Source organism: Nycticebus coucang, chromosome 14 (assembly GCF_027406575.1).
Source record: "Nycticebus coucang isolate mNycCou1 chromosome 14, mNycCou1.pri, whole genome shotgun sequence".
Lineage (NCBI taxonomy): Eukaryota > Metazoa > Chordata > Mammalia > Primates > Lorisidae > Nycticebus > Nycticebus coucang.
Genome location: NC_069793.1, coordinates 58,039,915 through 58,056,442, shown reverse-complemented (window position 1 = coordinate 58,056,442; position 16,528 = coordinate 58,039,915). Strand labels below are relative to the sequence as shown.

The window sequence follows — 16,528 nt, the reverse complement described above, 5'->3', positions numbered from 1 at the left end:
AAGGCAAAGGTAAACAGAGCTCAGGTTACATAGAACATAGCAAAGCTTCAAAAGTAAACAGGGAACCACTGCAGAATTTTCAAGAGAGATATGACATGATCCAAGCTTATAACTGATCCCTCTACTACTATGTTGAGAAGAGACTGTGTAGGGACAAGGGCAGAAGTGGGAACATCCATTAGGAGTCTACTGCTCTAATCAAGATGGAAATAGGCTTGGACTAGTGTAAAAGCAGAGCAAGTGGTGAGAAGTGGTTACATTCTGGATTTTTTTGAAGGGAGACTTAACAGGATTTTCTTTTTTTTCCTTTTTTTTCTTTTATTAAATCATAGCTGTGTACATTGATAGAATCATGGGGCATCATTCACTAGCTTCACAGACCATTTACCAAGTTCACATATACCCTTGTAAGATGCACTGTTGGTGTAATCCCACCAATCCCCTTCCCTCTACCCACCTCCCCTCTCCCTCCCCTCCCTTTCCCCCTTCCCCCTATTCTTAGGTTGTAACTGGGTTATAGCTTTCATGTGAAAACCCTAAATTGGTTTCATAGTAGGGCTGAGTACACTGGATACTTTTTCTTCCATTCTTGAGATACTTTACTAAGAAGAATATGTTCAGCTCCATCCATGTAAACATGAAAGAGGTAAAGTCTCCATCTTTCTTTAAGGCTGCATAATATTCCATGGTGTACATATACCACAATTTATTAATCGATTTGTGAATCGATGGGCACTTGGGCTTCTTCCATGACTTAGCAATTATGAATTGGGCTGCAATAAACATTCTGGTACAAATATCTTTGCTATGATGTGATTTTTGGTCTTCTGGGTATATGCCCAGTACAGGGATTACAGGATTGAATGGCAGATCTATTTTTAGATCTCTAAGTGTTCTCCATATCTCTTTCCAAAAGGAATGTATTAATTTGCATTCCCACCAGCAGTGCAAAAGTGTTCCCTTTTCTCCACATCCGCGCCAACATCTCTGGTCTTGGGATTTTGTGATATAGGCTAGTCTCACTGGAGTTAGATGGCATCTCAAAGTAGTTTTGATTTGCATTTCTCTAATGATTAAAGATGATGAGCAATTTTCATATGTCTGAAGGCCGCGCGCCTGTCTTCTTCAGAGAAGTTTCTCTTCAAATCCCTTGCCCAGCCTGCGATGGGATCCCTTGTTCTATTCTTGCTAATGCGTTTGAGTTCTCTGTGGATTCTGGTTATTAAACCTTTGTCGGAGACATAACCTGAAAATACCTTCTCCCATTCTGAGGGCTGTTTGCTTGCTTTACTTACTGTGTTCTTGGCTGTGCAGAAGCTTTTTAGTTTGATCAAGTCCCAGTAGTGTATTTTTGAAGCTGCTTCAATTGCCCGGGGGGTTCTCCTCATAAAATACTCCCCCAGACCGATTTCTTCAAGGGTTTTCCCAGAACTCTCCTTTAGTATCTTTATAGTTTCATGTCTTAAGTTTAAATCTTTTATCCAGTGAGAGTCTATCTTAGTTAATGGTGAAAGGTGTAGGTCCAGTTTCAGTCTTTTACAGGTTGCCAGCCAGTTCACCCAGCACCATTTGTTAAACAGGGAATCTTTTCCCCACTGAATGTTTTTAATTGGCTTGTCAAAGATCAAATAACTGTAAGTAGCTGGATTCATCTCTTGGTTCTCTATTCTGTTCCAGCCATCTACTTCTCTGTTTTTGTGCCAATACCATGCTGTTATGATCACTATCAATTTGTAGTATAGTCTGAGGTCTGGTACCGTAATTCCTCCTGCTTTGTTTTTATTTCTGAGTAATGTCTTGGCTATTCGAGGTTTTTTCTGATTCCATATAAAAGGAAGTATTGTTTTTTCAAGATCTTTAAAGGGGCGGCGCCTGTGGCTCAGTTGGTAGGGCGCTGGCCCCATATACCAAGGGTGGTGGGTTCAAACCCGGCCTCTGCTGAACTGCAACCAAAAAATAGCTGGGCATTGTGGTGGGCGCCTGTAGCCCCAACTACTTGGGAGGCTGAGGCAAGAGAATCGCTTAAGCCCAGGAGTTGGAGGTTGCTTTGAGCTGTGTGAGGCCACAGCACTCTACTGTGAGCCATAAAGTGAGACTCTGTCTCTACAAACAAAAAAAAAAATAAAAATAAAAATAAAATTCCCTCCTTTAAAAAAAAAAAAAAAAAGATCTTTAAAGTATGACAGTGGAGCTTAAATAGGGATTGCATTGAAATTATATATTGCTTTGGGTAGTATGGACATTTTAACAATGGTGATTCTTCCCAGCCATGAGCATGGTATGTTTTTCCATTTGTTAATATTTTCAGCTATTTCCTTTCTTAGAGTTTCATAGTTCTCTTTATAGAGATCTTTCACATCCTTTGTTAGATAAATTCCCAAATATTTCATCTTCTTTGGCACTACTGTGAATGGGATAGAGTCCTTAACTGTTTTTTCAACTTGACTATTGCTGGTATATATAAAGGCTACTGATTTATGAATGTTGATTTTATAACCTGAGACGCTGCTGTATTCCTTGATCATTTCTAAGAGTTTTGTAGTAGAGTCCCTAGTGTTTTCCAGATATACTATCTTATCATCTGCAAAGAGTGAAACTTTCATCTCTTCTGACCCTATATGGATACCCTTGTTCGCCTTTTCTTCCCTAATTGCGGTGGCTAAAATTTCCATTACAATGTTAAAAAGCAATGGAGGCAATGGGCAGCCTTGTCTAGTTCCTGATCTGAGTGGAAATGATTCCAATTTAAGTCCATTAAATATGATATTGGCTGTGGGTTTGCTGTAGATGGTCTCTATCGGTTTAAGAAATGTCCCTTCTATACCCATTTTCTTAAGTGTTCTGATCATGAAGGGATGCTGGATATTATCAAAAGCTTTTTCTGCATCAATTGAGAGAATCATATGGTCTTTGTTTTTTAATTTGTTTATGTGCTGGATTACATTTATACATTTACGTATATTGAACCAGCCTTGAGACCCTGGGATAAAACCGACTTGGTCATGATGTATAATTTGTTTAATGTGTTGTTGGATTCTGTTTGCTAGGATCTTGTTGAATATTTTTCATCTATATTCATTAGTGATATCGGTCTATAATTTTCTTTCCTTGTTGGGTCTTTTCCTGGTTTGGGGATCAGGGTGATGTTTGCTTCATAGAACGTGTTAGGTAGTCTTCCTTCGTTTTCTACCTTTTGGAACAGGTTGAGTAATATAGGTACTAATTCCTCTTTAAAAGTTTGGTAGAATTCTGATGTGAAACCATCTGGTCCCAGGCTTTTCTTTTTAGGGAAGTTTTGCATGGTTGATGCTATTTCCGAACTTGATATGGGCCTGTTCAAAATTTCCACTTGACTCTGGCAAAGTCTTGGAAGGTGATGTGCTTCCAAGTATTGGTCAATTTCCTTCAGATTTTCATATTTCTGAGAATACAGTTTCTTGTAATATTCATTAAGGATTTTTTGGATTTCTGAGGAGTCTGTTGTTATTTCGTCTTTGTTGTTTCTGATTGATGATATTAGAGATTTTACTCCTTTTTTCCTGATTAGGTTGGCCAAAGGTTTATCTATTTTATTGACCTTTTCAAAAAACCAGCTTTTTGATTTATTGATCTGTTGTATTATTCTTTTGTTTTCAATTTCATTTAATTCTGCTCTAATTTTGGTTCATTTCTTCTACTGGGTTTGAGGTTGGAATGTTCTTCTTTTTCCAGTTGCTTGAGATGTCCCATTAAGTTGTTAACTTCCTCTCTTTGGGTTATCTTGAGGAAGGCTTGCAATACTGTAAATTACCCTCTTAGAACTGCCTTTGCGGTGTCCCAGAGGTTCTGATAGTTCATGTCTTCATTGTTGTTTTGTTCCAAAAAGTTGGCGATTTCTTTCTTAATCTCATCTCTGACCCAGCTATCATTCAGCATAAGGTTATTTAACTTCCATGGTTTTGTATGAGTATGCACACTCCTGTTGTTACTCAGCTCAAGTTTTATTCCATGGTGGTCCAAGAAGATGCATGGAATAATTTCTTTTCCTTTAAATTTACTGAGGTTAGACTTGTGACCTAAGACGTGATCGATTTTGGAGTAAGTTCCATGGGCTGATGAGAAGTATGTGTGTTCAGTTTTGTTGAGATGAAATGTTCTGTAGATGTCTGCTAAATCCAAATGTTGGATGGTTAGATTTAAATCTAAGATTTCTTTGCTCAGCTTCTTATTGGAGGATGGATCCAACACTGCCAAAGGAGTGTTGAAATCTCCGACGATTATGGAGCTGGAGGAAATCAAGTTGCTCATGTCTGTTAGAGTTTCTCTTATAAATTGAGGTGCATTCTGGTTGGGTGCATAGATATTAATAATTGAGATCTCATCATATTGAGTATTACCCTTAACAAATATGAAGTGACCATTCTTGTCCTTCCTTACTTTTGTTGGTTTAAAGCCTATTGTATCTGCAAATGAAATTGCAACACCTGCTTTTTTCTGATTACCATTTGCCTGAAATATGGATGACCATCCTTTCACCCTGAGTCTGTATTTGTCTTTTAAGTTAAGATGTGACTCTTGTATGCAACAAATATCTGGCCTGAGTTTTTGTATCCAGTCAGCTAACCTATGCCTCTTTAGAGGACAGTTTAAGCCGTTCACATTAATGGAGAATATTGATAAATCTGGTGAAGTTTTGGGTATCGAGTTTTTCAAAAGTCCAGTGGGCATTTTTAATCCTTTTGCCAGTGTGGAAATTGGAGTTTGATCCGAAGTTTCTGAGTGAGTTTACTTTTGTGGTATAGGATTGGGTTGGTCATTACGGAGGATAGGTCTGAGAATATCCTGAAGAGCTGGTTTGGTTATGGCAAATTTCTTCAACATATGAATGTCATTGAAGTATTTAATTTCTCCATCATAAATGAAACTCAGTTTAGCTAGATACAATATCTGGGGTTGAAAGTTATTTTGCTTTAGGAGATTAAAAGTCAGTGACCTCCCTCTTCTGGCTTGAAAAGTTTCAGCAGAGAGATCTGCAGTCATTCTAATATTCTTCCCTTGGAAGGTAATGGTTTTCTTTCTCCTGGCAGCTTTGAGGATTTTCTCCTTCATATTAACTTTAGTGACGTTAATTATGATATGCCTGTGGGATGTCTTATTGGGGTTGAGTCATGCTGGGGTTCTGAAGCTGTCTGCTATCTGAATTTCAGAATTTCTAGGCATGTCTGGAAAATTCTCTTTCATAATTTCATGCAGAAGGGCCTCTGTGCCCAGTGAGGCCACTTCATCTGTTTCTGGAACTCCAATGATTCGGATATTTGCCTTCTTCCAGCTCTCTCCCAGAGCTCTTGGAGAGAATGATCTATTTTTGCTCTCCATTTCTCTTCCTCTTTGAGAGTTTGGGAGCGTTCAAAGGCTTTATCTTCAATGTCAGAAATCCTTTCTTCTGCTTGCTCCATTCTGTTACTGAGGGATTCTACTGTGTTTTTCATATCTTTGAGGGCTGCAAATTCTTGCTTCAGTGTGTCTAAGTCTTTGGTGGTTTTGTCTTTAAATTCGTTAAATTCTTGAGACAACTTTTGAATTTCTCCTCGAATTCCTATTTCCACTTTGTTAATCTTGTCTGCAATCCAAATTCTGAATTCGATTTCTGACATCTCAGCCAGTTGTTTATGAATGGGATCTTCATTTGCATCTGCCATATCTTTCCTTGGGGTGGGGGGGTTGATCTATTCTGGTCATTCATGTTATCAGAGTTTTTCCGCTGATTTCACCCCATGGTTGTTTTATTCCCTTTGATTTTTTTCCCCTGGGGCTTTGTCGAGGGCCTGTACAGTGTTGTGGCCTGAGAAACTGGGGCCCTGTCTGGCGTGGTGGGGCTAAGTGGTTCTGTCTTGTTTTCAGCTGGTTTCTGTTCCACCCTAGTGAAACAGATACTCTGGATTGAAGTCTCAGCTATGGAGAAATATCAGCAATTAAGTCACCCCACGCCCCCTCTGGCAAACAATTGGAAAAGAAAAATCAAATCTTCCTACCACCGTGCACCCAGGGCACCACCTGATTTGTCCTCTGGTGATTGGTTCGGTTCAAAAAGTCCAAATCAATTGTCCCAGTCTGTACCTGTCTCGGGTGAGAGAGTTTAAGAGGTCTCTGGGAACTGGATCACAGGGGCTGGTGACTACTCTGGTGTGGCTTGCTCCAGTGCTGCGTTGAGTCATGAGGATCCACCCAGCCAATAGATCAGTTTGGGAAGGTTGCTGTCTCCTTCCCCACCTTGCACCACTGTCACACCCAGTCACTGATAGCCCTGCAGTTGGCTGACCCAGTTGCCTGTAGTGAATCGGTACTCCAGGAATTTGCACCTGCCTGAATCACAAGGAAGTCTGCCAGGCCACTGCGCTCTGCCTCTCTCTAGCAGGAGCAGGTGAGGTCTGACAACCTTGGGCGCTTGATGAAGGTTGGGGGGTTTTCACTCAGGTCCAGTCTCGCCCCTGATTAATGTTACTGACAGAACAGAACAACTCTGTGGTTCCCCTGCAGAAGAGAAGCTGAATTGAGTTCCAAATCAGCTTGTCTTTGCTTTTGTATTGTCTATAGGCTGACAATCCCCTGAGGGCCAAGTGCGTCTTAGGTTTAGTAAAGCGGACCTCTGGGTCAGCCCCACCCTGGGAGTTTCCCTGGTTTGCAAGTTGGAGCTGCCTCCGGCAAATCCTATACTCAGAGTCTCTGGTTGCCCAGGGATACAGCGGGTGTGGCTTCAGAATATTCGGTAGTGAGCTGTATTGTTAGCAAAAGAGGGCTGCTGTTTTATGGCTCAGGCAACCGCTGCTCTGGTGTAGCTCCCTTCCGGCCAACCGTCCTCTTTCTGCTCCCATACCCCAGTGTCTGCACTGACCAGCTGCAGCCCAGCACTGTCTACACCCCTCGAGCAATCGCCCAAGAGTCTGGACCCCTGGGGGACAGGCCTCCAGACCTTGGAGCGAGAGCAGAGGGGAGTGCGGGGAGCGCTGGGAGCCTGGGGTTGCGGGCAGAGAACACACAGCTTTACACAGTTTTATGCCTGGCCGTATGGTTACCAAAAGACGGCTGTCGCACTGTGCCTCAGGGAACTGCCACTCCCGTGGGGTCCCCTTTCCACCGACTGGGACTGGCCTCCAGACTTCTGTGTGAGTGAAGGGGAGCGCTGGGAGCTCAGATTTCCAGGTAGAGACTATATACAGTTTATACAGTTTTATGCCTTGCAGGAGGATGCCATGGCACCCTAGTAGGGGAGGTAGGTCCAGTTTTTAGAGGGTCTCTCCCATGGAGTGTAGTGGAAGGACCTTTGAACTCTGCCCAATTGTTTTGGGGGCACTCTGAGCCATTCTCATGGGAGAGGGGACTCCCGTCTGCTTGGTGATGGATTTTGTACCTTATTTTTGTATCCTTGTGGTCGCAGCTCACCTCAGCGGGGTTGACGTGCGTTCTTCAACCTTCTCTCTTAGAGCAGCTCAAATCCACCAGGTTACTTGCTGAATTTTTGTCCTTTAACTCTCCTACTGGATGGGAGCCTCTGTGGAAAGCTGGCTTCAGTCAGCTATCTTGTCTCCTCCCCCCTCAACAGGATTTTCTATAAGGTATGAGAGTGAAAAGTAAAGAGGAATTTCTGGATTTGGGGCCTGAGCAACTTAAGGGATGGAATTGCCATCATGAGATCTCAGGAAGACTATAGGTAGAACACCTGTGCAGGGCAATTGGGAGTGGGACCTACCAAATTTGAAGCAACTTTTGGAGATCCACAGGGAAAAATCAAGTAGCAGTTAGATGCAAGAATGTGGAATTCCAGAGAAAAATCAAGCTGTTGTTCAAAGATGGTTGAGATGTAAATGAGGAAAAGAAGAGGTCCAAAGACTAATAATTGGGATAGTCCAACAATTAAACATAGGGAAAAGAAGAAAAACTAACAGAGATCCAGAAGGACAAAGTTGTTGAAGTAGTAAGAAAACCAAGAGTGTGGTAAACAAGAAGGCAAGAAAAGAAATTGTTTCCAGGAGGAGGGAAGGAATAGATATGTCAAATAGGATGTAAATTAGATGAGGATTGGTAACTGCCATGGGGTTTATCAACGTGCTGGGTATGGGTGACTATAGGGTACTGGTTTGAATAATGTCCTCCAAAAATTCATGTCTACCGAGAACTTCAGAATGTGACCTTATATGGAAATAAGATCTTTGCAGATATGTTTAGTTAACATGGGGTTGGGTAGGGTACACCACAAATGTATAAGAAGGCCATGTGAAGGCACAGAGGGCCACACAAGAACACCATGTGATGATGGAGCAGGAGTTGAGTGATGCAGCTATAAACCAAGGATCACTGACTACTAGGAAGCTAGGAAGAGGCAAGGAAGGATTCTTCCCTAGAGCTTTCAGAGAGAAGGCTCTGTGCCAGCACCTTGATTTCAGACTTCTACAATCCAGAACTGTGACAGGATAAAGTTCTGTTGCTTTAAGTCATCCTGTTTGTAGTACTTGGTAACGCAGTCATTAACATCTCTGTATCTGTATTTCCTCATCTGTAAAAGGGGAATAAAAGTACTTATCTCAGAGAATTGTGATGAGGAGTAAATTAATTAATATATCTAATAATCTTAGAATAGTACATTCCAAAAGCTACATAATTAACTATAATAATTACAAATCTAATATTTTGTTTTGAAATTAAAGCTCTTATTTTTACTTTTTCTTTGCTTAATGCTAAATTAGCTCATTAATTTGGCTGATTAAATTTTTGTAAACTTGTAAACATTAATTTTATGTTTAATCAAATTCCATTAAACATTCTGAAATAAAGAAAAAACTTAATATTTAGCAAATATATTTTTTCTGAATATTTAAACACTGTTAAAGCAATTGATTAGCTGAATTCCCTTGAACATTTCAAACTCAAATCATGAATTTAAAATGTGATTATATTAAACACTTCAAATATCTAACATATGTTAAACAAAATTGTTCCCAATCACTTAACTGTTATAATGCTAATAAATAAAACCTTATACATTCATATTAAATTATTTTAAGCATTTCAACATCTTAATAATCAAATTTATAAATTTAATATATGGGATTTTCCTAAGCATTTACACAGTGACTGTAAATTTAACTTAATTTTAATTAAGTGAAGTTCTCCTATATATATTCATTAAAACCATTAATTTAGTAATTTTCTAATATATCAGAGTAAGCATTTAGCTTAAAAACGTAAAGCATAAACAAAGCAGAATTAGAATAATAATGTGAATTGCACTTGAATAAATATAAGTTACACAAAAGCATTGATATCTCATCATTTATTATTTTTATTTGTTATATTGTTCTGATGCTGCAAAGTTACTTTTCCAATTAACAGGAATAGATCCTCTGTAGCAACTGAAGTTACAGATTGCCATTTACAGATCTGAGTCCCAATTGCAGCAGTAAAATCACTGTGCACAGGGCATGGGATGCCTTGCAGGGGAATTTTACCAAAGTCCCTTCTTCTGGTTGGCTTCTGCTTGCTGTGCTACTGGTGGCGGACAATCCCAGCCTTTTTCAATGGAATTTTGTTGCACAATCCAATGCACCACATAACATGCTAGGAATCATTCACCTTTCACCCTCACCTAATGTTTTCATCATAACTTTTTTCCTTCTTATTATTGATTTGAATAGCTGGAATTATCCACACACACCCACACAATAACATATATAATCAGAGCTTCCTGCTGAGGCTTTACAATTTTCTTTCTCATTCTTGATTCTGTAATCTTCTAGTGACCACTATGAGCTCTTCAAGAGCTGGGTGTCCACTGTCCATCTTTGTGTTCTTTGTGATCAACACAGAGGCCTAGTGCTCAATGTTTGTTGAATGAATGAGTTAATAAAGGCAATGAACAGAAATTTGGAGTAACAAAGTCCAAATATCCTCCACTGAACTTCATATTGTAGAGTAAGTTTTGTACAGTAAGTTTGTATAGTAAATCCTAACTTACCACCTCATCTGAAAAACTCTGGTAATCCTCTTCATACCTTTTGAAGGTGCCTTCACCACACCCTTTGCTTCTCATTTGTTTCTAACAAGCTCCACTCAGTAAATAACAGTGTACATGCCACCATTTGCTACTTTCCCCCCTCAAGGTTGACTTGACAGTGAATCTTAACACACTTCCCTACCAATCCTGAGCTGTTCAGAATTCTTTTCTGCACTGGGAATCCTTTGTCAAGAGGCACTGTAGTGAAGTTAGCATTCTATGCACAATAACTTGCCATCCCAGGCCTCATTTTATTCTTGGGATTTATATTTGAATCCATAAATCCATTTTATTCTTCGAATTTATATTTGAATCCATAAAAACGAGGCAGCAGATTCTGTCTTTGCCTTTTACTACCTTTATTATTTGGCCTTTTCCAGACATGGTTACTCAACATAAATATGTGATTATAATATCTATTATGGGGGATTGAGGTGAGAAATGAACGAGATAAGGTATAGAAACCTTTTAGGACAGAGCCAGGTGCTGAAGTGCCCAACAGCTAGTAGTTATTATTTAAATAAATTCTTTCACTTTCCAAGCTATTGCCCCAATCTCTTGACTGGCAGTGTATTTACATTCATATTGTTTTATTTTTTTAGCGTACTTGTTTTTCAATGGGAGATGGAAAGTAGGGAGAGAAAAAAGGAATGATCTCTTTGGGGAAAAGGAGAAACTAATTAGATTCTGACTTGGCAAGACATGATGATTCTTCATATATTTGCAAAGCTGTGCTAAGCAATGGTCAACAAAATCCTGACATTTTTCTGTTTTTTAAATGAAATCTTAAGATACAAGTTTAACAGTATTAAGTACATATAAGATTGAATCATGTAATAAGAATCACTACAATTTTTGACAGGCTTCCTAGTTCAAAGTCCTTACATACTTCCTGCAATCAAAACCCATTTTCAAATTTAAAGGGAGGTATTATCTAACACTACACTCAGTCTTTTTATGTCCTTAATTTGGGGTCAGTTACCTCGGCCTGTCTCACATCAGCTGTCATTTTTGTGATCAAAATGTCACTTCACATTACAGATTTCATTGGGACAATTCTCATCTTTGGTTTAATTCAGTTTAATTCAAATCAGATCCCTATGTCTCAGGACAATTGAATTCAGTTAGATGAATAGGATAGGACCGTAACCCCCATTTCCTGTTGATGCTGCCAATGTTCCTGGTACCTTTAAACCCCTGGTACTTTCTGGGAGGCCACTGGATTTGATAACAAGGACATAGTTGCTTCTACCCACTGAAAAGAGCCCGAGGTCAGCCCTGGAACCAGCGAGGCCTGCACTGTGCTCACCAGTCCTTAAACCACCATTGCCATCTTTACCATTGATGCTTCAGCCTCCACCCATCTCCTCCCATCAAAATCCCACTGGCTCAGTACTTCTCTGAATTTTAGAAAAATCTTCCTTCACATCTTGTTTTGTAAAAATCTTAGCTGAAAAACAGTCCATGAAGTTATGGGAGTCTAGAAAGGTGTCATTTGTTTATTTTGTTTTGTTTGGTTGAGTTTTTCCAACCAAAGATACAAGCAGATTGGGCAACAGCACAATTCACCCACACCCTTCTCTCAAGACACCTTTTTCAGACATGACTTGTATGACCACCTTTCCCTAGGATAAGTTTGTTTCCAAGAAGATACTCTTGTGAGACTGCTGGTATTTCATAAAATGTATTTAAACTCCACCATCTAGTGGGCTTTGTCCCTGACCAAAAGCATTCTGGGACCTTGGTGGTACTGTCCAGAAGAGGAAAAGAAGGGATACTAGGCCCAGACAAAAAGGGCCCAGAAAATGTGGAATGTAAATGTCTTAGCACAATAACTAAGAAAATGCCAGGAAGGCTATGTTAACCAGTGTGATGAAAATGTGTCAAATGGTCTACGAAACCAGGGTATGGTATCCCATGATCACATTAACGTACACATCTATGATTTAATTTAAAAAAAAAAAAAAAGGCCCAGAAAACTCACCCAGCTGGAGGGCTTTACATAAGAGGACCAGCAGGCCCCTCTGCAGCATTGCCAGGGACTGAGCTCGATTCTGGCTAATTGCACATACAAAAGCTTCAGACTGGCCATTAAAAACTAGGTATAGAAGTAGTCCCTTGGCTGGGCACTTTGGGAGAGCTATGCCCAAAACATTCTTAAATGGAGAGACAAAAATAAGGCCATAACAGGAAACGGTGAGATTGTACATAGAACTGAGAGGACAAAAATGATACACCTACAGGTCACTAAGCAGGGGACTCCAGAGAAATGGAATAAGAAGCTAGGAAGCCATAAGTGGGACATGGTACCTGCTGCATGTTACTGGCTTGGACGAGGGTCTATAAAGGCAGTTCATCAGGCTAGATTTAGAGTGACTAGAATACCAAGGCAGATAAAGTATGTTTAATACATCAACTATGTAGAATGGGCCTACAGAAGGATTTTAGAAATGACGTAATTGCTAAATCTTGGACTTTGAAATTAGAAGTCTGGGGTTTAAATCCCAGCACTTAGCTAAGCATGCTAGCCCACACGTGTAGTTCCAGCTACTTGGGAGGCTAAGGCAGAAGGATCGTTCAAACCCAGGCATTTGAGGTTGCCGTGGGCCATGGTGATATCACTGCACCCTAGCCCCAGCATCAGAGCAAGACCCTGTCTCTAAATGAACAAATAAACAAAGGCCAGCTCTGAAACTTAGTCACAGTGAGGCTTTACACAAATTAATCTCTCTACATCTCTGTATCCTCCAGTTAAGAACCTGGCAGAGTTCTTTTAAGGATATGTAAAGTTCATATCCTAGGGTCTGGCACACACTTGCACGGGTACTGGAAAAGGAAGAATGTGGCACATGGCCTATTTGGCTAATACCAGCGCAGCTAATTCCAGACCACATTTACTGGTGGTGCTGAGCCTATGGACAATTTGCCTTTCCTGATGAGCAAGAACTCAGGAAATGGCAAACTAAACCTTCAGGTATGGGTCTCACTGCCAAAAGAGGTGCTGGAACCCAAATCCTCCTGTGGGTCGTGGCTTTAAAAATAGAGGTATTCAGAGAGTGCTGGTCTGGGAAACTTGAATTTGAATCACAATATGAAGACCAATATCCATTCATACTTTCCTCCTAGACTCTGAAACGAATACCCCTGTTTTTCAGGGATATGTGTACATGCCTACACATGCACACATCTCAAAGCCAAGGGTCCCAAACAGACATGACTTTCTCTCTGCCATGCACACACTGACTTTTATTACTTTTCTTAAGCTGGAACCTCACAGGTAAACTTTTGATCCCTGAAATGCAATTCCTAAATTTCAGTGTGAGAATGTTTGCCACTCTCTCATCATTTATGTGTACCATAATGTTATTACCATAGTCATAGAAGTGACTTTGGTTTTCCTTCTCTCTAACTATAGCAAAACTGCCTTGAATCTGTACTGGTAGGTGCCCTGAGTTAAATTAAGTTGAATGCTGGGCTGAGTGTGAAACCCAAGAGATCCTGCTAGTCTGTCACAGCCTGGACACAAGGAATGATGGAACACCACTAAGGCCTCTCTTTCCACGGAGGTTTACTGCCTTCTGCTCCACTCCTCACATGACAGTCCAGTCACACCAAATTTTGACGACTCCTCCAGTCCCCCACACCTTTTCCTGCCTTTGTTCCTCTGCGCAGGCTCTTTCCTTTGCCCCGGATGAGCTTCCCCATTCTCTCCTGAGAAACTCCTTTTCAGTCTAAATGGCCCAGCTCAAGACCCTCTCTGCAGACCTCCTCAGTCCCCTTAGTCCCTCCCTCCAGTTTGCTCCTACAGCATTGTATGCACACATCTGTACTCCACATCTCACACTGGAATTTTTCCCTCCGTGAGTCCTTTGAAGTCAGGGTGAGCATCTAGCATCTAATACAGTGCCTGGCACTTGTTTGGTGCACATTAAAAATTAATGAAAACTAATCATGTTTTGAATTTTCTTCTTCCTACAGAAACGATGACCATGGGTCAGAAGAATGCTGTGCTAAAGACAGAATAGGACAACCATCTCACAAAGATCTTAAGTAACTTTTCCCATCCAGCAACACCCAGACAACTCCAGTGACCAAATGCTCAGCTGTAACCACAGCAATAACTGGCCCTCTTACCAGACTGGGTTTGGTGAACCTGAATGGTCCAGCCACCTTCTTTAGGTGGCCCAAGGTGATGTGCTGCAGGGGAAGCATGTCTCGCTTGGCCAAGGAGCAAGACTGGACTACAAAAGAAACCAAGTGATAGATATAGTGAGAGTACCAAGAGTACCAGGACTCAGTGACTAATGTAAGGCTCTTGGTGATGGTGACATAGCACCTGCCCTGGCAATAGTCACCCTGACATGATGTTATTTGCTAGAATGCCCTGGAAGGACAGAATATTTAAAAAATATATCCAGGTGCTAAATAGGCAGCAGAAATCAATTCACACGCGACTACCTTTGAGCTAATGACTGTCTCCAGGAAATAATTTCACCCCAAGAAGTGTTCCAGCTTTGCAAGAAATAGCCCTCAGAGAATAATAGGACAAATAGGCTGTTTTCCCTGGACAAAAACCTAGTGCAAGGAGGGCTAGTTCATAGCAAATTCACTGCCCCCTCCCATGCACATGGCAGAGAGTACCAGGTGATCATGACCCTCTTTTCTGCTAAAACTAGACTCTGAGGTGTCAGAAACCCCAACACTATTTTCTTGGTAGCCAGCAGCCACTTCCTTTCAACTGCTAGTGGTATTAGAATGAAAACTAATTCTTATCCCTGTTAGACAGGCATCATCTCAGGATGATGGAATGTACTTTCCCAGGCCCATGTGTCCACAGAGGGAATAGCCTCAGACACAGATGTAGCATTGGATGAGTGAGAGCGTGGAGAAGGAACACAGCCACCCCTAGGGGAGGGCACAACTTTGGAGCCTTCTTGGCCTGAGTGCCTTCTGGGGTATTTCCATATGCAACAGTCCAGAGTCACAGCCTTGGCAGCCACAGACAGAGGTCTACTTCTCAACCTCAGACACATGTATCACTTTCTCAGTACTTGGGGTTGGAAATACCTGCAAGAGTGAAGGTCAAGGGCTCTCCCTGGAAATCTCATTCATTACTCAGCTACCTTCCCAGCTGTATCTACCAATCCATGCCAGCTACACGCCTCATCCTCTTTGCTTCTGCCTCCACATAAATGAAACCAAAGGCTTTAGCACATCCTGAGAGGACCAGGGGCTGTTACCTAATGGTCCTCTCTCCCAGTGTGGGTGCAAGCTACCCCATTCACACATTTGCATCACTACTCCAAGATAACATTTCCCTTTTCATATAATCTCTTGGCAGCAGACCAGAGTTGGGTTACAGTTTACCTTTCTAGAAAGCTCATTATCCTCATTCCAATAACATTTCAATGTGGAACTGAGTGGAAGCAGGATCAATGCATGTCTTCAGAAAGCTCTTGTTGCCACAGCTGTCTAGTACTGTACAAGAAGCTCGATCCTGATGTTAGATCTAAGGTTAGAAGCCTTTGGTTGCATGTGGCTGTGTTATTAAACTCAAGTCTCACTTCTCTGATTGGCTTTCAACCACTGAGATTCAAAAGGAATCCAGGGCTCTCTCTAAGTCTGATGACATGATAAAAATTCAGCTTCCTTTCCTCAAGATTCCTCTTGGCTCATCCCTTCCCCATTCAGACATCCTCCACCATAGCAATGTTTAGAACCAAAGCATGAAGGGCTAGTGCTAACAGGATACTTAGCAGAAATACTATTTCTAAAGCCGGGCAGATAAGCCCAGAAGAATGGTCCCAGAGAAATCAGACTGCCTCCAATAGAATCAGGCAGCCATCCCAACAAGCTTAGATATGTCACTGGCCCTGGGAGCTGGGTTGGAGATCCTGAGGCAGCTGTGCCTATTGTTACTTCCCTCAGGGTCCTCTTGCCCAGAGACCTAGCAGCCTTGGGATCCTGATGAGTATGTTGTTGATATGAAGCAGGAGAAAGCAGGCAAAGAAGACTGTCCACATGGAAGGCAGGTGTCTTTATGTCTGGAAAGCTTTGCCTAGCCAGTACAGCTGTGGCCAGAGGCTGGTTATACGTTTGAGCTCTCTCTGCCCGTTTGCAATTCTGCCTCTGTTCTCTTGCATTCTGTTTGGTTTCCCTTTAGTTTCCTAGTAAATGTTCATTTTGAAAAATTCCAACCTTGTCTCATATAACTTGGGGGAAGGGGATTCTCCAATGTCTTTTTCAGGATAGAGAAGGAAATTAAAGTACCTTAAAAAAAATTGAAATGGCAGTAGAAAAGGAAATACTCTGATCAGATCATAGGAATACACTTTGGGGAAAGCTGATGCCAAGAGAGAAGGAAAGACCAGGTTCCTCGCCCCTCTGCCTACCTGCCTGGCTCTGATTCTCGGCCCCTTCCTCTACTGCCCCTGTCTTCAGATGGATCTGTCCTAGGTGCATGTTGCTGCTGACGTACCTTCCCAGCCAGTGAATCGGGCA

The 16,528-nt window shown here is 41.3% G+C and overlaps 1 protein-coding gene across 1 annotated transcript in view; it reads left to right on the top strand.

Moving 5' to 3' along the window:
- SYT9 (synaptotagmin 9) overlaps positions 1-16,218 on the top strand; it is a 245,340-nt gene extending 229,122 nt beyond the window's left edge. Inside the window, exon 7 of the mRNA XM_053561266.1 lies at positions 14,006-16,218. Within this exon, the coding sequence (XP_053417241.1) occupies positions 14,006-14,014 (9 nt within the window). The 3' untranslated portion in view covers positions 14,015-16,218. The remainder of the gene's footprint in view (positions 1-14,005) is intronic.
- Positions 16,219-16,528: the final 310 nt, after the last annotated feature.